The 22,745-nt window shown below is 37.4% G+C and overlaps 1 protein-coding gene across 18 annotated transcripts in view; it reads left to right on the top strand.

Annotated features, from left to right (window-relative positions):
• Nucleotides 1–22,745, top strand: part of PARD3 (par-3 family cell polarity regulator) — a 463,724-nt gene that overhangs the window by 291,517 nt on the left and 149,462 nt on the right. For 8 of the 18 annotated variants that reach the window (XM_075746547.1, XM_075746540.1, XM_075746545.1 and 5 more), the window contains 6 exons: nt 332–482; nt 8,403–8,592; nt 13,628–13,779; nt 14,409–14,441; nt 14,862–14,906; nt 21,319–21,546. In XM_075746547.1, coding sequence (XP_075602662.1) covers nt 332–482; nt 8,403–8,592; nt 13,628–13,779; nt 14,409–14,441; nt 14,862–14,906; nt 21,319–21,546 — 799 coding nt within the window. The remainder of the gene's footprint in view (nt 1–331; nt 483–8,402; nt 8,593–13,627; nt 13,780–14,408; nt 14,442–14,861; nt 14,907–21,318; nt 21,547–22,745) is intronic. The other 10 variants (XM_075746536.1, XM_075746541.1, XM_075746532.1 and 7 more) reach the window with 5 other exon arrangements.

Raw genomic sequence — 22,745 nt, 5'->3', positions numbered from 1 at the left:
CCCAGCTGTCTGCCCGATACTGTTGAAAAAAGCCAAAACGGTCTGTTTAAGAAATTATCCAACAAAGAGACACCAAAATGCAATGGGGTTTTTTTTTCACCAATTTTCTCCTGAAGGATTTGAAATTTGACAGGGTGCCATGGGATGTGCAGTGTAAAGTGGCTTAGAAAGTTGGTCATTAAGCAGAGCTGTCATTGCAAATTATATTTTTTCGGGGTGGGAAGATCTAGCTCGTTTGCTGCCCAGACGGGTCTAGGCCTTAGGCGAGTTGTTACAGTTCCCCCATGCTGCTAAATGGACCCTGGGCCCTAATTTTCCTCTTTCTGTGCAGCTGGAGTCACCTGGGAGCCCCTCTGGGCCAGAGCTCCCCATAGAGACTCTGATGGACGACCGGGAGCGGAGGATTTCCCACTCCCTCTACGGCGGGATCGAGGGTCTCGGCGAGTCGCCCACGAGGAGCGCAGCACTCAGTAGGATAATGGGTGAGTCAAATCAGCCCTGCTAATCGGGGCATGTTTTTATTCCTCCCTGTGATTCATCGGAGGGTGATTAATGCATTGTGTGGAAATCAAGGAACACGGAGGTTGCACTGAGCAACTTACAATGTGCCTTAAAATTGTTCCACGCACGCCTTCTGGATAGTTAATGTGAGAAAGAAAGTTGGTAAATGGAATTATAAAATGAATTTTGTATCCCGTGGCAGGTAGTAGAACAAAAAACAAATGCATTTAACGTGGTTTTTCGGTCTCTGATCTGGGACAAGAAATTATTGGTAGGTCTAATCTCCGTGTTGAGTCTTCATTCACATGAAAGTCAGTGACTCATGGGAATTTAGAATTAATTTCAGCAGTTCTCTGTTTCAGTCATATTAAGTACAAAAATAAATAAGGCAAACTTGCATCCATTTATGCTTATTAGGGCATTTCATTAATTTGTTTGAATTTTTGCTTTGCAGGACACCAATTTTAAAACCTCATAACTAATTTTAAGCATCCCTTGTGTAGATTCTGTGCCATACCATCTGCATGGCCCCAGTGGATAATGAGGTTATTAGCAGTTGCTCTGCAGCAATTCAGCTTCCGATGCACAGAGCTAGGTAATAAAGATTTGCCTTGCCACAGGAGTGGTCAGATTTACTGACTAGGATGGGATTAGTTTGAAAGGAATTTCAAATTTAAACACAAAAAGCAGCTTGATGAAAATAGCACCTGACAGAAGATGCGACAATTGCTTACTGGAGTTGCAAGTTTTAAACATAAGACATGGCTGTTATTAAATCTGGGACTTTTTTTAGTGTGCTTGACACACACAGGCTATGTTACAAGATGCTACTATAAACTTGATATAAAGCAAGGCTGAACTTAGTTTTTAATTCCTTGAGACTGATTTTCAGCCCTAGGAAATGCAAATCTACCACGTAAGCTTTTTCTCATCAACAGCTTGTATATATATTTTTTTAACTCTATTTTTTTGTTTGTTAGTTTTTGGGGGTTTTTTTGTATTTTTTTTATTTTTGTATTTTGAGGTTTGCTTTTTCTTTGTAGTAGCAGAATAATAGTAGCAGAATAATGTTGTTAAGCTCTCTGAAAATCCACAAAATTGCTATTTATTTCATGAGTTAAGACTTTTTCTTTTTATTTCTACATTTGGACAACAGTAAGAAGAAATAAATCATATTCTGTTCTATCACATTACATTTCATACAACTCAGAAGAAAAATTGTACACCTGAGAATCAAGGAAGCGTGAAACCTTTTCACCCAAAGTTATATGCTTTTAAAGAGAACAATTTCAAAAAAAAAAACCCAAACTATTTGTTGAAAAATTTAAGGACTGATAAAATCATTTAAAGTCTTTAGCGCCACTCTCCCATAGAAAAGGCTAGTTGTTGCGGTGTCAGGGCTTTAGATAAAACATTTGCAAAGCACTACTTTCTGCTTTTTCCATCAGTGTTGCAGAGGATTTACACGTAGAGCTCATATAAGCGTTAACGAGTTATCGCTTAAACACCTAGTCCAGTGATGGGAGAAAAAACCCTGAGAGTGTCTGTGTGCCTGTGTGTCAGCAGGGCAGTTTACTTCCACATCACAGGAACGCAGGACTCGCCGTGCCAAATCGACCTAGCGCTTCATCAGTCTGGTATCATCCCTTTAGCTGTAGCCAATAACTGATTTTCAACAAAAGACCAAAAACCTTTCCAAAGCTCTTAAAATCCAATGCTTTTGGATACCTCTGCAATGTAGACATAGGGGGAAAAAAAATCCACCCTGCATTTGTGTTTTATAACCTGAAGTTGATGTTTTGATTTCCTTTTAATCTTCATTTTTCTGTATTGTTATCAGAAACCAGGAACTATTAGAAAATTGGTTGGTTGTTACTTAAATCCATTGATGTTTTAGTTGGAAGCACATGGAAAATCAAATTGTGCCTGAACCTCATAGTAAATGTGATCTAGTCCAGCGTAACTGAAAATTGGTGTTGCCAGGACTGGGTCATTCCCTTCTGCAGTCACGGCAGCTTCACCAAGCTGTCATGTTTAAACCCAGTTTTGAGGTAGCAGTCAGTTTTCTGATACACTATTTTTTCTGAATGGATTAGTACCACGAAGTTAAAACTGCAGTGTTTACCATCTTTTGTGATATTATTGCTTGTGTGCTTTCTTGCAGTGCTGCTCAACAGAGAAATACTGGTACCTGTTGGCAAATATAGGTACAGTCGCTTGTGTCAGAGTAGCTAAAGTTTCTAAGATTCAATCGTTTATCATGCAGCAGACTTCCTGTCCAATTAACATTGATAATGAGAAAAAACTCAGAACAACTTTATTTTATTTTCCTGAGAACGTATATGTGATGTTACATGACTCTTCCAAAGTTTTCCTCCTCTCTTGAAAATTGACCTAAAGGCAAGGATTAGTCCTAAGAATAGTCTTGAGGCAGACTGGAGGTCTGAACCTCCCCGTGCCAGTCCTGACCATGCAAAGAATCCAGAAGGACTGCTTTGCGCAGTGTGGATTCCCTTGAGTGCTCTCCCCATACAGAGGAGCCCTCTGACTTAGGGGCTCCCTGAATCACCTGATCTCTTTTTATTTACCCCTCAATGGATTTGACTACGTAAACTTTTAGTACTCTCGGTCCCTTATGGTGAGGAGGTCACAGTTTGATTTCATGTGTGAAGGAGCAGGTCTTTCTGCTTCTTTTGCTTTTGGATAAAATTGATGGATTTTGAGTTTTCTTCCTTCCTAAGTTAGACTATTCAAAAGTGATAATCTCAAGGTCTGGAAAATACCTTCTCTTTTCTGTCATTGTTTAAAGTTGGAACAAAACTTTTAAGACAATTTTGTTAAATACGTCTGATGTCATTTTCAGAAAAGGTATTTAAGACAATTTCCTTACTCTTTCAATCCATAACTCACAGCAAGAACTGGTTGTCAGAGCCTTGCTGTGGGAGTGGGAATAAAATACCAATTTTAGAACGTGATTTAAATTATGTAAAATAACGTTTGCTTACTGCAAAAAGGCTACACAAATCTTTTCATGTTTCTGATGATTCTTATGTTGATCTACTTTTCTAGATGATTATTGCTATTATAGATTTTCTTATGCTTTTTCACTTGATAATATTTCACTGAAAATTTCTGATGGAGAGGAGATATCGCTTTCTGTATTCAGGGAATGATATTTTTGTTTTGACGAGATTTTTTTTTTATTTAGACATATTGGGTCTTCTAAGAATTAGATGCCTATAGTAAACCCTTATGTTTGTTTATTTTTAAGATTTTCAGGTTGCATGTTGTTAGTACATTCAAAATAACAACTGTGTTATGCTGATATCCTTGACTCTATGATTAAAAATTTAAGTCTCTTCTTCAGATACAACATCTTTGTATATCATCCATTATGCTCCTGAGTTTTGCAATACGCAAATACGTAGCTGCTGTCTATATAAATTATTCTTATTCAACAAACAGCTTAGTACAAAGTCCTCTTTGATCTCTTTCTTCTAGTTGCTGATACTTTTTTTATGAACACGGTGGGTTTTGTTGCTAACGGTGACTAAACAGAAGTTATTTATCAGGGGGTACACAGAATAACAATAACTTGCACTGAATCTGCTTTTCATCCTGAAGGATCCCCCAGAACTTCGTAAAATTTGATAGTTCCTACACGACTGGAAATACTTTGTTCTCTACATAAATAATTGCCATCTTAAGGATGGAATCAGGAGGAAGCACTACTGAAAATAAATTAGCTAGAGATGTAGAATGTGTGTGTCAATGAAATGAAAATCACCCTCTACAAGCAGAATGCAGTTCCCTGGTCAGATTCCTGGCCAGGAATCTCATCAGAACGTGGTGGTCTGCTGCAATAGTCTTGACAGGTCTGAGCACTCTCTTGAGATACAAAGCCTGGATATAGTGGAGACATTTTTGTCCTTAGATGTTCCCCACACACGTATTCCCAATCCCACCTCTATTTAGCTTGGAAAATTAGATGATGTGAGTATCTATGGGAGGTTTTGCCAAAGCTCAGTATAATGTTGGGGACAAATATGCTGTTAGTGAAAATAAGTAAGTGAAGATCTGGGGAAATTCTCATTTCTCACTGCACAATTCTCTGCATCTCTCCTGTAGGAAGTCTCATCACTATTATTATCATCTACAACACTGTTTTCTTTTATTATTATTTCTATTATTTATTACTCTGTTACTTTAGTTAATACTTCACTGTTCATCACAGAGTGGCTGTTGCTGATTTCTTGGTCAGGCGGGTTAGGAATCCCTTGCCATGTCAGAGCGCAAAAGGCCCTCTACTTGTGAAAGAGGCTTGAAGTTTCCCATTGGTCTGAATCCCACAACATTAAAATGCCTATGAGAGTCACTCATAAAGTAATACCTGGTTTGGAACATATCATAAGGCTGTTCAACAGATTTCTTAGACCTTTGTTTAAATAGAAAGCCAGAGCAAAAGCACAAGAACCAGGCCAGATACAGTACCACAAGAATGCAGTGTAGTATGATGGGAGCCAAATTATTACAGCAAACAGATTAACCAAACTTGAGGGATTTTCAAGATTTAAAAGCACCTGGAGTTGTTGGGTTCTTCATGAGTAAGCCTGTTGTTTATTTTATGTACTGTATGTGCTCATGTGTTTTTTGGAGCACTTCATGTTGGTGGTTGAATTTGGGTCCAAACTATTTTCTGGTCTGTTATAGGTCTATACTATTATAGGTTTGAAGCATTGCTGTTTGGCATATTTTTTCTTTTAAGCTGAAAGTCCTCATAGACCTGGAGACCAGCCATTTGGTACTGGATCTCTGAGACTTCTTATTCTGCACAGGCAGATGGGAACCCTTCTTAGCCCGTATTTTGGTATGGTCCTCAGGCTATGCTTGTTCAGATTGGTATCTTGTTCAAGAAATTTGAGCCTCATTGTCCTGAGATGAGACACATTTGAAAGGGAGAATGTTTTCCCTTCCTTATTACAGCGTCCAAAATACTACATATTATTACAGATTTACTAGCTGAAGTTGAATTAATATATGCAAAAGTGGACTTGAAGTGTATTCAGAGTCTAAATTTTATAGCACTTTTCTAGCCCGAGGGAAAATTATTGTCTTGGAGAGGTTTGTAGACAGCTTGAGCAACGTCTCAGATTTGTAGATCAGTCAAATAGAGCGATGATTACTAGGTTTGAAGTTTCTTTGATGTTTCCTTGTAATGTTTCTCACAACATTTGCAGAGTTGCTTTCTCCAAGGGTATTTTCTGTCCACTTCAGCTGAGTTCTCTACAAAGGACGTATTGAGTCCATTGCTGAGGTCTGTCTAACTGTCTGCTGAAGGTGAAGCCTTTCACCTGTTTTTAGCTTCATCTGCAATGAAAAGCATACGCATGTCAGATGGGTTTTCTCCTTAAAATTCCAAAGCAACTATTAAAATGTCAGTCTTCACCCTTGTCAGATATAAGGAAGGGTAGTGAAAAGTTAAAAATGTTACTGAATTACTGTAGCCTCTCAAATGGGAAGTTCAATCTGCCGAATGCCATAAGGTTATACCTTTTCACAATCAATTCTTTGGAGACATTATTAACTACAGAGTTAACAGTCTTGTAGGCATTATGTTTGGAAAGAAGTACATTACCAGGCTAAACATTAACCTGTCCATCAAAGAAGCTATTGCTGGGCAAAGAATCAGCTGTTATGCAAACTGAACACATTCATTTCAGTTTGACAGTGATGAGATGTTCACCATGCAGTACCTTTTTTCTTCCAGCCATTTCGTCAGCCTTCTTCAATGATCTCTTCTGAAGCCAGTTTCTCCCCCATTGGAAAGCTACAAAAAATGTATTATCTAGTGCAGCGATGTTAGCTAGCTCTTTTCACATAAGGCCTTATTTGTTTGTTGGTTTTTAATAAATGCATGCAAAGGTAGTGATGGTAACTGAAACCTTACCAGAAAAGAGAGAAAAATTCTTTTCCCCTAATTCTACACATTTTTTCCATATCTGTGGGAAAAATGAAGTGTGAAAATATTTGATGTGTCCATAGAAGCAATGTATGTTATGGAAATACAAATTTTGCTATATATTATTACTGCGGTGCATCGTAGTTTTAGAATCATTTACAGTTTGTTGTTAGATTAACAGTTCATTAAGCTAGTGCTTTTCTTCTCACGAGATGTGACAATTTTACAAATTGTTTTAGGAAGATAATATGTTTCCAGGAATAAAATCCGTGTAATGTCATGATCATTCATTAGAAATAACGTCGTGCGTAGTGAGAGTAAGGACTAAACGTTTTAAATGACTGATCTTTTTAAGCTGAGCATCAATGTCCAGGAGGAAAAAATATTTTCAAAGATATTCTATCACATAAAAAATTATGTGCGGCTAATATGAAAGAATCACACTTGATAAATTAGCCATTGCCTCAGATAACTAAATAATTTTCATCCAGATTTACAAATCTTTCCTTTCGTTAGAACAAGTTTTAGCTTAGTGTTTCTAGATACTGATATAACCTCTGTTTATTCCAAGTTAAAATTTTAAGTGAGGATAATTCTGTATTTCCACTGTTGTCCAAATAGTATTATATAACCCACATTCTCATGTATGTATCCTGAAAAACAGATTTATTCAGTTTAAACCATAGTTATGGTACAAAGCATTGCAATAAAGATATTCCTTCTGATATTCTTAGCTTTTTAGTCTGTTTTGGTGGCATAAAGTTTTCCATAGGTTTAAAAGCTGCTTCTGCTTTTTATATAGCAGTTTGAAAATTGTTATACAATCTTATGCACTGAAATGATTACTGGAAAATATGGTTATGTGTATATATTTATCCCTATAAAAGCAGCAGAGGTAGTGGGTTTATAATATTTGTATGCACATTACAACTGTTTTTTTACTTGGAAACAGTGTTTTACTAGTTTGTAAGAATCCTCTAAATATCAGCTTTTAACTGCTACTGTTACAAATTAACCCAGTGAAGTGTGTTAGCAAACAAAGAAAAATGTTGAGTCTGTATTATGTCTCTTTTGTTTATGTGATGGCTCCAGTTAAAGCATTTTAAAAACAGTGTTAAAACTTATTTGAATTTGGTAGTAATAGAATTAGGTATTTATTTTTTTTCAAATTTTGCATGTGTGCCTCCAGATCATTTTTTAAAGGAGAGAATGAAAATCTGGAGTTATGTTTAGCTACGAGTTCTCATCACCTTCTGCAATTCTTACCTTTGTGGAGGCATTATTAAAGGGTTCCCAGTTCCCAATAGCAAAGCAACAAGTTTCATATTTCATGAAGGCAAGATTGATCAGGAGAAGTGACGAGCTCTGTTAGTCCCTGTAGAACTCGTTCTTCATTTGTACCAAATGATTTGATGCCAGAGAAGATACTGTCTTCTGGGACCAGTGCCTTTCAGTGGTTCCTGTTGACAGGACGAGAGACAATGGACGCACACGGGAACGCAGAAGGTTCCCCCTGAACATCAGGAAACACTTTTTCACTGTGAGGGTGACCAAGCACTGGCACAGGTTATCCAGGGAGGTGGTAGAGTAGAAATTCAAAAGCCATTTGGTCAGAGTCCTGGGCAACTGGCTGTAGGTGTCTTTGCTTGATCAGGGAGGGCTTGGACCCGATGAGAGGTCCCTTCCAACCTCAACCCTTCTGTGATTCTGTGATGATCTTGCAGTAGGCCGCAGATACAACTGGTGTATATTACTTTTCAGACCTTTACATAGGAAGATGTGTATAAAGTGAGACATAGTTAATTTTATTATCTGTGTTGTATCATTCTTATCAGGAGGATTGCAGTTTGACATGACATTTTATCAGCTCTGATTATATATTATTCGAGGCACTCTCTGCCATTATTTAGTTTTTGGGTTTTTTCTCCCTTTCATTGTTCAGGTAAATATCAGCTGTCTCCAACGGTGAACATGCCCCAGGATGACACTGTCATCATTGAAGATGACAGGCTGTCGGTCCTCCCTCCTCATCTCTCTGACCAGTCGTCATCCAGTTCCCACGATGATGTTGGGTTTGGCACTGTTGATGCTGGTGGATGGGCTAAAGCTGCAATTAATGAGTCAACAGACTGGTAAGAGCATGGTTTAGTGGAAGGAAGGAAGAGACGACTGCAGTTATGTCTTTTCCTTCCGTTTCATTTTTGGCCACTGCTAATATTAATCTTTTTTTTCCTCATCACATTTAGATTTCACGATTTTTCAAACTGGTAATTGTCCCTGTTTCAGGAAGGAAGTTCGTATGGAAAATTTGTTAGACTTTCTACTGTTGGTTGCAGTTTTGTGCGCTGTCAAAGCACATTTGTGGAAATGTTACTAATTGTTATTAAGACCAAATCAGTATATAGCTGTGTTAATTTGAGGATTTAATAGTAATTTAGTTGCCAACTGAGCTAGCTTTTGTAAAAAAACCTGCAAAATTTAAACACTTGATTTTATGAAAGGTGAAAGAATAATTCCAATGGGAAATTTTAATTTATAAACGTCACTGTAAATATTTCTAAGTCTATAAAACAAAGATTTTATTTTTATATTCCACTCTATATCTAGGAGCCTTTCAATACTTCCGTATACTTTCTTGGTTTTCCTAATAATGTACAGTAATTTAAAAATCTGCTTAGAAGTCAAGGCAGCTCTTTGTTTTGCCTTACTGTTAATGCTTGTGCAACAAGAACTAGTTAAGTTTTCTTTATTATGCATGAAGAACTACCTTTCATCTCAATATATGATTTGGAACATGCAAAGTGTACTGTAATAGCTCTACATTTAGAAATACGGAAAGTAATAGTTCCACATTTAAAACCATGGAAAGTAACTTTATTTTACCTGTTTAATCTATAGTAAAAATAATTTCCGTGAATCTTAGGTTGACTCTCTAATTACTTTTACACATTTTAATGTAAGAGTCTTAAAGAGTCTTAGTGAGAAATGCATTGAGCTCCATTATTGACTTGCTTAGGTTCGTGGCAAAGAAATACTGTTCATTGCTTAGTTAGTACAATTAATACAGATCTAAGATTTAATTTGCAAGTCCTGTAATTATCTATAGTAATAGCAAAATAAAAGCCCACCCTTGTACACTGCCACTTCTTGAAGCTAGATAATTACCCCAAATGGTGTGAAGTATATGAATTTTCTTATTTCTTGAGCCTGTTACGAATGTGTCAGCAATATCTTCATAAAACAGCAATAGCACCTGCCAGCTGATAGGCACCTGTCAGCTTCTTCTTTGCTTTATGTTAGTTTATTTCATCTTATGTCCAGGAACTGAGTGCTTTATTTTAAGCACTATTTTAATGATTGTATAAAAAGGTAATTTTTTTCATCCTCATTTACTTTTTTTTTTTTTTTTTTAAATGTTGCAACTCTTCTTTTGGACAAGTCATACCTGTAATTTGGGCCCTTGAAAAGTCCATCCGTCTTTTGTAAAAGCTTTTAGAGCTAAGAATCTGAGACGTTTAAATAGAATAGTACTCAAGGCTGCACATAATAGCTTATTGCTGAGGGAATTTTTTTAGCCGAATATGAGCAAAAACCTACAGCATAAAGTAAGAGCCCATTTGAAACCTGCGGATGCTTTTACATTTACTTCTGCAGCGTATCTTGCTATTCATATACTTCTTTGAAAATGAAAGTAACAGTAAAGAAAATAGGGATTAGCTATTGTGGAATTGATCACGCTCAAAACCTTTAAACGTGTGTGTGAGAAATTGTAAAGGTCTTCAGATACAATTGCACTTAGAAGAGTAGATCAGTGCAGCGCCTTGCTATCTAATGTATTCTATTTGTAAAAAAGTAAACAGCAGTAGAATTAGATTGTTGCATTAATTTCCTGCTGCTAATGGATGAAGGAAGACTTGTAAGACGAAGGTGCATTGTATGATTTTGCTGGAAGGCACAAAGGGTAAAACTAAGAATATGGATGAAGGGTTATCCAAACAAGAATGGCAGCTGTTCTGAATCACAGAAGAAAATGTAAGCTTTTCCAGCCTCACAATATCTCCCTAATCCTTGATGAAAATGTTATGAAAACAAAGGGGCAATAAGACAGGATTAATAAGTGGAATTTTAATAACATTGAGGGTCAGAAGACGGTTACATTCTTTTAAGGATCAGCTGTCATTCCAGAAATCTTATTTGTTAAGTATGCTAGAATATAGTAAATTACATTTGGCATTGCTTAATGACTTGCACTAAATTCACCTTCTGTCTTTTATTAATGTAGTTGAAAAATATTAAAATGAGGCATTTTTAGGGGCATTAGTTCCTCTTCTGTGCTCATTGGTTTTTCCAGTTGTGGATCTTCACGGGGGCTTTTGAATATTTTTAAGCAATGTGCATGAATTCAAACTCCTGTGATCTGCTCCTTCCTTAATTACTAAACCACGCTCATGGGTCATTAATAATAGAAATAAACCAGGACGTGAAAACTTATGACTCTAGATAGGACTCAGCTATTTGCACTGTAAAAAGGTAATAGATGTCGTGATGTCAGAGAACAAGTAATTTTTGGTGCTAAGTAGCGCCTTTAGTATGCAGGATACTATGCAAACACGGAGTAATAATCCCCCTAATAAGTGTGTGTGTGGAAGGGAGGTGTGATAAGAGCAGATAAGGGAAGCAGAGAGAAAGCCCCTAAAAGCGGCGTCAGTGGAGGCACTGGGATCCAGTCTCCAGAATTCCCGGCTGCTGACGCAGTGTCCAGACCCCACAGCTCTCCCCGGGACCTCTGATGCCTTTTCGAGTTTTATTTAACTTTGGAGTTTTAGTCTGTTCTTAGGACTTCAAGTTGAATATATATAAGTGCATGCTGTATTTACATAAAAATGATATTCAGATTTATTAGAAGCTTTATATATATGGATCAAAGCAAGCTCATATGAAAAAAGGAGCATACAGCCAAACCAAACAGTTTCAGAAATTGACCCTTTTTGAAGAAAGCGTCACAGGATACGTTTTGTTCGGCAAGATGAAGCCGGTCATCTTTAACTAACGTGAGCTATGTTAACAGATGTTGCTAGAGAAAATTCTCACTTAGTAAAACCACATTTTTCTGGCCTTCAGAGACAGGGCTGAGTAGCAGTGAGCCAGAAACTCCTGTGTGGCCTTGGGAAAGTCATTTATGATCTGATTATGAAAGGTGTTGAAACCCTGTAAGTTCAGTTGAGTCACTCGGAGGATGTTTTCAGACCTAGGTGGTTCTTATTCAGCTACGTGTTGCTCTGCTGTAAATGCTAGAAGTCTATATTGGCCTTGTCTGTTTTATCTTTCTATCATGTGGAGATAATTTTTTCCCTGTTTTGTGGGAGTGAATGTGAGGACTAACTAGTTATTTTTGACTTGGGGCTCTGATTCATCAGAGCTTGTAAGCATATGCTTCCAAACGGTGCTAAATTGTGCAGACATCTCTGAAATAGTTGCAGTAATTAAATGTAAAACATTATGAGCCTGAGCCAGAAACATTAAAGTCAAAAGGCACTTGACATTGACTTTATTCGTATAAGCTCTGATCCTGCTCTTGCTTAAGTATTATATGCTTGTCACAGGCACATATCTTATTATTTGTAAATCTGCCACTACCAGACTGAATTTCTCCTAGGCTGCCTGGTAATGCGGATAGCGATTTTCATCCTTCATACTACGTGATGCCTTTGGAGACTTTTCCTTACCTCTCTTCACTGTTGTGCCTAATACCCGAGTGTTTCTTGATCAAAGATGCTTCTATAAATTATAGTACATGGCAGACATAAACATGTGCATGTTACACAATTTAAAAGCGTAAGTTGGTTTCTGCAGAAATTCACTATTGGCCTGTTTCTCTCTAGGTATGAGGCATGTGTTATAGTTAGCCTTTAAAGTAAAAAATAATTATTTTGAAACACATTACTGAACAGTAACATGTATGTATACAGTATTTTGGATGGCATTTAGTCTATTTAGAGATCTCAGTAACAAAATATTTAGCTTTTTTTTTTAACTTGATGTACAATAACTATTAAAGGGGGGATTTTGAGCAATCTTTTTTCCTATAGGATAGATAACAATCATGCAAAATACTATTTTTTCAGTATTTTATGCTTTTGATTTCTTTTTTGTGCCAGCTGAAGTAGAAATCTAAATTCTCTGGGCTTGCCTTTACGTTCTTTTTAGTACTGTCCCCTTTTCCAGGAGTCAGAAGATCTCTGTGTGCCTTTTCTTTCATATTGTTTATTAGCAATAAGCAATCTTGCAAATTTTGTTTTGTTTTGTTTTGTTTTTAACGTGTTTTGGCCATGGTGACACATTGTGAGCCTGGAGTTTAGCTTGCACACTGAATTTTGCCTGCATTCCTGCATTCATGATTCTGCCAACATTTGACCAACGTTAATAAATCTATCTTCAGTATGCTTCTGATGAAGCATGGTGAACCGCCGATCACTGCTCGCTGAAGACCTGACTCATTCAGCCGAGGTCATGCAAGAAACCTGCAGAAGAGACCAAAACTCAGCCCAGTTACCCCGTTTCTGGTTTAGTGGTGGAACTGTTGTGGCAAATACTTGCTCTGTAGGGAAGTAATGAGTAAAAATATGTTTGTCTGTCACAGCCAGGTTAAAACCAGGAGATGCTGTGAAAAATTTTCAAGCAATTTCACATATGGAGAGAAATTTTAATGCAAAGTCTTTAAATGAAGAAGTTACAAGCTCTGTGGGCTTCAGGCAGGACAGGTTCTATTTATGCTTTACTAAAAACATTTTGTGATGAAGAAAAATCTGATAATTTGCTATCAACAGAATATATTTGTTTCTCATGAAGAAAAAGGAACTGTTTTATTCTCCCTCAAATTATTCCTGTCTTGGGGCTGTACATTCTCACAGTATATGTATAGTGCACCAGCTATGTATATCTTTCATTAAAGCTCGTAAATGAAATTCTTGATATTTTTGAACTAGAATTGCTCGATGCAGTAAAACAAATCCATCGTGTGTGTAACTGACTACTTGCAGTGGTTTATTTAAAAATGTGTACTTTATTGTTGGTAGAAGTCACGTGCTAAATAAATGCTTTTCTCTGCAGAGTGAAAGGTTGCGTGATCTTGATAAATGTTCGCATGATTTTTTTCCCTTCCTACAGCACTCTTAGTCCAGATGTTGATCCAGTGCTTGCCTTCCAGCGAGAGGGTTTTGGACGCCAGAGCATGTCAGAAAAGCGTACAAAGCAATTTTCAGATGCCAGTCAGTTGGAGTTTGTTAAAACACGAAAATCCAAAAGCATGGATCTAGGTAGTGAGTGATATTTTTTCAATTGTTTTATTTGAACCTGATTTTCATGTTGTAAGTATATAGATTTGTAATTCAAAACACATTGTTTATGCGCAGTACTACTGCACGTAATGTCTACTGGTGGGAAGTAAAGTATTCTTAACATGAATGGCCAAGTGGCCTGTGTATTGTTTGTACCACTTGTAAATGTCCATACATTTAAATATTGTAGCCCTCTGCATATATGGTTATACATAAACATTTATTAAAATGGAGGTGAAAAGTGCATTTACCGATCCACGTAGAATAACTGCATAGAACTACCATGCTGTGGTTCTGGGTAGACAGGATTATTCTCAGTTCATGATTATAATGCAATTAGCCTTAAAGATCCTTCGTAGTCTCTCATTTTGTAGATGGATTTTGATTAAGATATTAAAGATGTGAGTATTTTTTTTAAGAGTTCATTCAGAAGTAGAAAATGGGGCTAGTGTGACATCTGTTTGAGACCCAAGTTTTAATGTTTATATCAGAAGCCCTATAAAGTAGCAGCGGCTAAGACAGGCAATCGACTATAATCATTTTAATTGATAAAACAAGTGAGAATAAGTAATCGCTAACAAGCTCATCTATTTTTCTGCCATTGAATTTAGATTCTGAAGTGCAGACCCTAGTAACCTTAAACAGTGAGTTTCGATTGTTTCAACACACAAAATTCCCTACTCAGAATAATAAAATGAAATACAATTCGCTCCTTTACAATAATTGTGAATATCTTAACTACAGTCCCTAATTCACCAACTTCCTCAGGGGACAGTAAGGTTGGTGGTATTGACTTGTCTTGACTAGTTGTGATGTGCTAACGTGTAAATAACATATTGTACCTGCCTGTGATGTGAACATGACTGACATTGCATGAAGGTTACTAGTTTGCTGCCATTTCTACCCAGAATGTTTGCTTACTGTTGCAGTTTATTTGCATGAAGTATGACATTGCTAAGGTCCCCTAACTTGAAAAAAAGAATATGCAAAACAGAAGGAATGTTGGATGCATGTGGGGCATGGGCACTAACTGGGCTAACCGTTATACATTTACCTTTTAACAGTAGCTGACGAGACTAAGCTCAGTACAATGGATGACCAGAAAACAGGTAAGAATTGACAGTAAGGCTGTTGCTATAGAAACCTTGGTCAAAGCAGCTTACCACAATTACAGAACTGCCAGTCAAATTGCATGAAAACATGAATATTCCAGTACTTGCATGGCTGCTTTCTGTTGTTGTGAATAATCAAGTCGTACAGAAAAAGAAAATTCTCTATAGAGATAAGTATCTAGGGTAGTATATTCAAGCAGGTCATACGTGTGACTGTAGGTAGACACCTGTTTCTATACTTTGAACTCATAAATATTCACAGTTGTTTAGATTTTTTGTCCTTTCAAAAAAAATCTTGGAAAATCTCCTCCTAGCTTCGAACTCTTAATGTACAGAGAGATGATGTAGAAGAGTTGAATGTTTGGCTATTACAGTGCTAACACGGTGCTTGGAAATAATTATTTTAATTAGAAAACTGCTACCTTTGCCTTAAGTGGTCATCAGATACATGTTGTGAGTTGAGTTGAAGATTATTAGTGCAAGTTGATTTGCCTTTGGAGCTGAAACCCGAGCATCGTAACAGAACAAAAGAATATGTAAATAGAATCTTTTCCGCATACCATCAATTGTAACGTTTCACACAATGATAATGAGAAATAGCTTTCAAAGCATATTTTTTATTAGTAATTAAAATAATGCACCAACTGCAATTATGTACCTTTATGATTTATTAATATAAGTTAGCTTTTGACCTTTGGAATGCTATTTTAATTAGACTGGATCCAGAGGACACCATAACATTACTTAGCTCTAATTAGGAACAATTCACCTTTGTAACCCGAAAATATTATTTATTTTAGCATGATTTGGGGAGTAGGGCATTCCATACAGAATTTAAATTTAATAATTCACAACTGCATCTCTGTTTAACCACTCGTTACAGCATCAGTAGGAATATTGAAAAGCTGTAAGTAATCAAGTGATAAAACTGTAATTTTTACTTAAACAGCTAAAACTTCTAGCTCTTAAAATGTTGCAGAATAAGGCCACAGACTTGCAGCTTTACAAATTGAGAATGAGAACACAAAATTAAAATGTATGAATGTTTTGAAGGATTAAAGCCATCAGAGTGTGAATGTATGGATTGTGTTAATGGTTGTGGTAAGAATCAGTGCTTAGGAACTGCCTTCAACCCTGAGCGTTATTCACATAAGAAGGACTTACAGATCAAACTCACAATTATTGCAAATTATTTTTCATTTTCTTATTAGCCTGCCTATTTGAATGGGATGTGATTAGAATGGCATAAAACCTGTGTGTTATAGTAAAATATGATGCTTAGTTTTTTAAAAGTGCATAGTGGTTTTGGCGGTATCAATAGAGGGTGGTATTAATCGAGTGTAGTTTTTCTCTGTGTGGAACACCTGGATTAAATTCCCAAAAAGAGACAAGTCAAGAGACAACTTGAGTGAAAGAGCATGACCGTAACCATCTGGACTAAGCAGTTACATATTTTGTGCTCAGCAAGCTCAGTGGCTGAAAAAAAAGGAAAAACACCTTTTACTGTACTTTTATTTTATTTATCTTGCGTGCTTTTAACCAGTTTTTGTATATAAACACTGGATTTCTCCCATTACTGAAGATGGATGTGGCTGTTAAACAAACCACTTACTGTATTTTGGCTTAAAAATCATCTGGTTCTAAGAAAAAGAAAAAAAAAAAGAAAAAAAGCTTCAAATGTGTGGTGAACTATGTTTTAATGAACTCTAGAAGCCAGAAAACTTCAACATATATTTACTTTAGAGAAAATAAAAACAAACGCTGTTACAGTCAAAGTTGGAGTTAATAGTATTGGCTGAAAAGGAGAGTGTAGAACTCACCAGCCCTAGTTACTATAATAGAGTTTTAATTATTTTTCTTTCTATAGTTCACTTGAAGTGCCTAATCCTTGCAGTGTTTACAGTTCATCCTGGAGGTTAGAAGTATATGCAGTAGCAATTGAGCATGGCTCATTTATTGGGTCCCAGGCATGTTATAGTTCTAGGTGGTTATTTTTCCATGTACACGTTGTGAAAATAAAAAAGAAAGAAAAACAATCAAAGAACATTTATTCAAATTGTTTATTTATTTATTTTTACACAGTGCTTTTAAAATAAACTTTTCCATTTTTATTAAATGGAACCAAAACTAAACTATTTTTGATGCAGTTGCTTGCTTTGTTCCTTCCCTGCTCTCCCCAGCCAAAATGTTACTCTTTTAGTCTATGAATTGAACTAGAAATAGAATTTATCAAGTCTAATGGAGCAGATGTTAGCAAATAAATAGACTCAGTGGTAATGTCCTTTAAGAAAGTGTTTAGAAAGCAGACTTTGTGCCTTTGCAAAACTGGTTTAATCAAACCGAAGGAAGTTTTGGCATCAGTTGCTGGTAGCATTTAACCTGAGAGTTAATAAAAATAATGTTTCAGAAAAAACCAAAATTGTCATTCTAAATCCTTTAAAAGAAAGTGCTGATGAAAATTTTATAGCCTTTAAAATTAGTCACTGAAGGAAACATCCTATATCCTTTGACACCATACTTTTTGCATTTGCAAATCGCCCAAGCGGATTTGTGGCGCTGTATAAAAACTTAACGTGAGGTGAGAGAAGTGGAAGCACAGTGAGTTGTTAAACAGCATCAGCACAAGGGAAGAACAAAGGGCTCAGAGAAGGGAGCAACATGTAGGTTTCATGTGACCTATGCCTATTAAACATCTCGTAGGATCTGTACGTGCGGTGGGGGCTGTCTGTGCCGCGTGAGAGCAGACGTGCACACTGCCAGTGCGGTCATGCATGAGCAGAGGTGGTTGCATGGCCGGGAGAGCAAGGCTTGGCCGATGTCCCCAGTGGCTGGCCAGCTGGGGCCCTAGGGACTGGTGATGCGCGTGTGGTGGGCAGAGGCTGTGCTCGGCGGGGTGGTCTGAGCATGTTCCAAAGCCCTCGGGAGATGGATAAGGGTACGTGGCACGTAGAGTAGAGCCGCGTGGCTGAGCGTGTAAGCGGAGTGTGCGGGGAGGCTGCGCACATGGTGGCAGTCACGGTAGAAGGACCGCTGTGGTACGGAGGGATGAATCTACCTCAAAGCATATTTGTTAAGAAAATTGTTGGAAAGGAAAATTTTGATAAACTTCAAATTTTAAAAATGATAAAAGAATCCCTTTCATCCCTCAGTCATATAAAGATGCTTCAGGTAGATGTGTCTTTTTCTCTTCTTTTTTTCTACTTTAAATTCTGGTGTCAAAATAGAAGTAGAACTCATTCTGAGCAGATAACATTTCTGATGATTACCACCAGCGCTGTAAAGGCTGGAAGAAAATGCTGACATTTTTGTATTTAGAAAACAAGGTTTTGATGTGACTCATAAATTTTAAACAGAATCCATTTTAAAGAAAGTTTGCTGTTTCTCACTGGATTATGGGTAAACAACTCACTTTCTGGCTGGTGAATTCTAGTAATAAATTCTGAACTCACTCAATTTGCAGGTGGGTTTAACTATATATTTCGAAAATAGTAGACTTGCCATGAAGTGGCCATAGAAGATAGTGAAGGTATTAAAATATACATAGCTTTATGATCACAGTGCTTAAACTGCTTGCAAAAGGACATCTCCCTCTTTCAAATTCTGCAACCTGTCCACATTTGTGTTCCTGGCCACCCAAGTTCAATAAATATTTCTATCATTTCTGTAATCTATTATTAGTTTTACAGTACTCAAGGAACATTAGGTCATATCCCATCTAGCTTTTCCTTTGGGAAAGCACAACTTACATAAATACAGTTCTCACACAGATCTGTATTGGGTGGCAGGAAATGGAATTTTTTTCATGTCCTTTATGAACATAAATGGGCACATAAATGCCTTCTTTATAATTACTGTTTACAAAAAGAGCCACTCAGTAATTAGGAAAAGATATATGAGCATTTCATTTCAAGGTTGCAAAGCAGAATCTGGAATAAGGAAGTTTACAGTAAGTTCCCGTGTAAGAGGATACCCTTTCCTTTTGTATATGAAATTGAATCTGTCAAACAGCTGGTTTATATATGATTGTCCCATTTCCTCTTTTTTTCCTTCAAAATGTTGCATTCATTTTTCCTGTCTCATGGACCGTTTTTAACAAAATACAATCTTGAAAAGTAAAGCCCAAGATCTCATTTCTTGTGTACTGCAGGCATTAGTGGAGGAATAGCAGCTTGGGCATATGCTAGACAGTGGGCAGTTTTATAGGACACTGTCTACACTGGAGTTCTTTTACTTGGTAGAGAGCACACTATGTAAAAATACTTGCCCTAGACTTCAGCCCATGTTCAGGAGTTTGGTGAAGCTGGGCAGCAGTTTGTTTGCACAGCTGGGAAGCCACCAACCCCCCCTTGCCCCAGCCGACTGCGCTTGTTCACCCCAGCAGCTGCGCTGTGCCCCCAGCCATCCCCCTGACCCTCGGCCCTCCAGCACGTACGGGCTGCGAGTGAGGGTGGCTTCTTCTAGGAGATGTGAGTTCACCGAGATAACTTTTCTCATTTGTTGGGGTGGGTTTATTTCAGGCCGAGGGTCCAAACGGCAGGACTCGAGACCGCTGGGGGAACCAAACTGCAGGAGTTGTGTAGAGCTGTGAAGGAGAATTTTTGGTTTGTTTCTGTTTACAAGTTCATCTTATCAGTAGGGCAGCTGAAGGGGAATAGTTTGACAGCTGCTGTTTGAATTTATTTGATCTGAGGGATTTCAGTTTAACTTAATTGCTCAGACTTTTAATAGCTGAGTGGAAAATGAAGGCGTTTGCTGCCTTGCTCCATCTCATACCAAGTTAGCGAACAACATGGGAAAGACTGGCCGTGCTGCTATTCTGCATCCCTTCTGTAGGTCCAGCAATCCCCTTCCTCCCCACCCAGTAGTGAATAGTGAAAGAAGGTGGGTGTAGCAGTGTAGTAGCCATTTTCCTCAATGTAAGGTAAATTCACATACCTTTGTTAAAGAACTGTGGCAGATACTGTTTCTCTTCTCCTTCCAATATCTACCAGAATAGGGATCAACTCCAGAGCTTTCTATTATTCAGAGATAAATACTTTAAAAAGATCATTTTCCTTTATTGCATTATTCACACCAGACCTTGCTTACCAATGTGTTGTTCATTTTGTTTGGTATTCCTGAGGGTTCAGTTCTTGGCTTTAGCTCTCAGTGCTGGCCGGTTTTGAAATTTATCTTGCTGTGCCTCTGTCAGACGAGGATATTGATATCAACAGAGTAACAGCCCACCACCTGGGACTGCTGTGGTGCCACAATGCCCCTCTCTGTTCTGCTCCCTTTGGGTAGAGAAAAAGTGGGTTTCCATATTATAGGTGAGGGCTCTAGTCTCTAACTTCAGGAAATGTAGCGATGATGATGATGATCTCCCACCTCATCTTTCTCTTCAGCCACAAATCTTGCCAAGACTATACTGCATTTTTGAATAAAATAACTTCAACTAAATGCACTGGGTTTTTTTTCCCCCAAGGGCTCTCTCCCAGTTTTAACAATAATATGAGATCTAATTGTGCAGCTGTCAGCTGATTTGCACTTTGAGTGTGTATCTAAAAACAGAGGCTAGACATGTGGTCCACAAACCCGAGAAGATAAGTCCGGATGGGGAAAGGCTTTCGCAGAATCCTGTCTGGGGCTTTCTTGGCACACCTCCGGACATGCTGCAGCGCTAAGAGCTGCCCTCAGCCCCAGCTGTAGTGCTGCCCAAACATCAGCCTGGTGACTGCCAGGAATGCGTTTCTTTTCCAGCTGGATAACTGGTATTGCCTGACTAATTGAGTCCTTTCCACAGATTATTTTTAAACAACTTCACAAAATCCCAGCAAGTCAACTGATATTTGTCAGGAGCATTTCATAATGAAATTGTTAGCAATTTGACGCAAGTTTTTAAAACTTGATTAAAAGCAAACAGCACGTTCCTTGAAGCCAGAAGTCAGGCTGCTTTGCAGGACTGTTACTGTAAACACAATAGGATTCATGCCCATAATCTGCTCTCTGTTCATCAGTTGCTAGTACAGCTGAAATATTCTACTCAAAACAAAAATAATTAGTAGTTTTGTTTGATGCCGTTAGATACGTATCTCTGCTTTTTTTTAATGAGCTATGTTTTTAAAGCCCCATGATTACTTTATCATTCACATTGTTAAAGTAATAGTAATGGATGTTGGTCTCTCTTCACTGATTTGAAAAGCCAGACATTGCTAACGTTGTCGGTTTCGTTGACTATGACTTGACATACTCGTTCACTTCTGAGACCAACAAATCTGCAGAGAATTCCCTACAGATTATTGAGAGATGATGTGAATAATGTTAAGTGTGTCCCCACGGACTTTCAGGATGGATATGCATAATCAAGCATGCAGTTCTCAATACTAATTCTAATTACTTTTTTTTTTTCTTCTTCCCCTAAATCACTAAGGTTCCCCAACCAGAGATGTGGGGCCTTCATTAGGTCTGAAGAAATCCAGCTCATTAGAAAGTCTGCAGACAGCCGTCGCTGAGGTGACTCTGAACGGTGATATTCCCTTCCACCGCCCGCGCCCGCGAATTATCCGAGGACGAGGCTGCAATGAAAGCTTCAGAGCTGCCATAGACAAATCATATGATAAACCTGTAGCAGACGATGATGATGAAGGCATGGAAACTTGTAAGTAAGCTATTGCTGTACATAAAGACTGTTAACAACATCGATTAATTCATTTAGAAAGTGATTAAAAGTAGTAGAAGATAATTTTAGGATTTTAAAATAATATACCTAATTTCTCATCATCAATTTTTTTTCAGGCTTTTTTCCTTCATATGCATTAACAGATTGCAACACTGTGCAGCTTCCTTCCTTTCTGAAATAAGGAAATAAGATTATTAGGAGCGTGTTTACTTAAATTACTATGAAAATTTTCTCTAAGACAGCTAATTAATTTACTGATGTAAATTAGAAAAAAATTACACAGAAAGACAAAACCCACTGAATTTATGTTACAAAAATATGTTCATCTAACTTTGAAAGAGTACATTTGTAGTGTCTGGGGGAAAAAAAGAAACCACTGTCCTTTAATTAGAGTGAGTAAGGCTGGCAGATCTAATAAAGTATAAAGTTAATGATCAGCTATTACCCACCCTAATGGGCATTCATTTACATTTTCAGTTCTTTAACCCGAAGTATGACCCAACATGTGGAGAATGTCATTAACATAAAAGAATCACTTCAAAGCTAACCTTATCATTATTGAACTATGTAAGAATGGGCTGGTAAAATGACAACTCGTACTGAATGAAAATAGTATGAATGGTAAATTACCTCAATCAGGGGTTGTATTAAAATCATTGAATTTTTAACCTTTATGTTGTACTACTTTCAACTTGTCACACACCAGCAGACTTTTTTTTAATCAGCCTCCAGCTAGTTAGAAGTTATGAATGAAGATGATGGTGGGAAGTTTGAAGTAGTAAAATATTTAGCCTGAATGCTAGCAGAAAAGTCTTGAAAAGATTTTTCACTCTCCACTCTTTTTTAAATTTTTTAGTTTCAGAAAGTCTGTTTCATAAGCGTCATTTCCTAATATTCTTTTATAAGCTACTTGTGTAATCACTTTTTTTTTTGAAAACTCTTTGCCTTTTTTTTCTTCTTTAAATTGCCCTGTTTGTAAAAGTGTTCTGAGACTGAAAGGGAGGTCATTTTGCCAGTCACTTTTCTCAAAGGTAGTTACGGATGGAATTAATTCTGCTTTGCTTTTCCAGCACCTAGCAATTTCACGCAGCAGTGAGGCTAAGTGCTGGTCTGGTGCTGCTGGCTGTCAATCCGTTTCTGGCCAGCAGAAGAATAGGTATGAGAAAATGTGTCGTGAT

This window comes from Balearica regulorum, chromosome 2 (genome assembly GCF_011004875.1).
Source record: "Balearica regulorum gibbericeps isolate bBalReg1 chromosome 2, bBalReg1.pri, whole genome shotgun sequence".
NCBI classification, from domain to species: domain Eukaryota; kingdom Metazoa; phylum Chordata; class Aves; order Gruiformes; family Gruidae; genus Balearica; species Balearica regulorum.
This window is presented reverse-complemented; position numbering and strand designations above follow the sequence as displayed.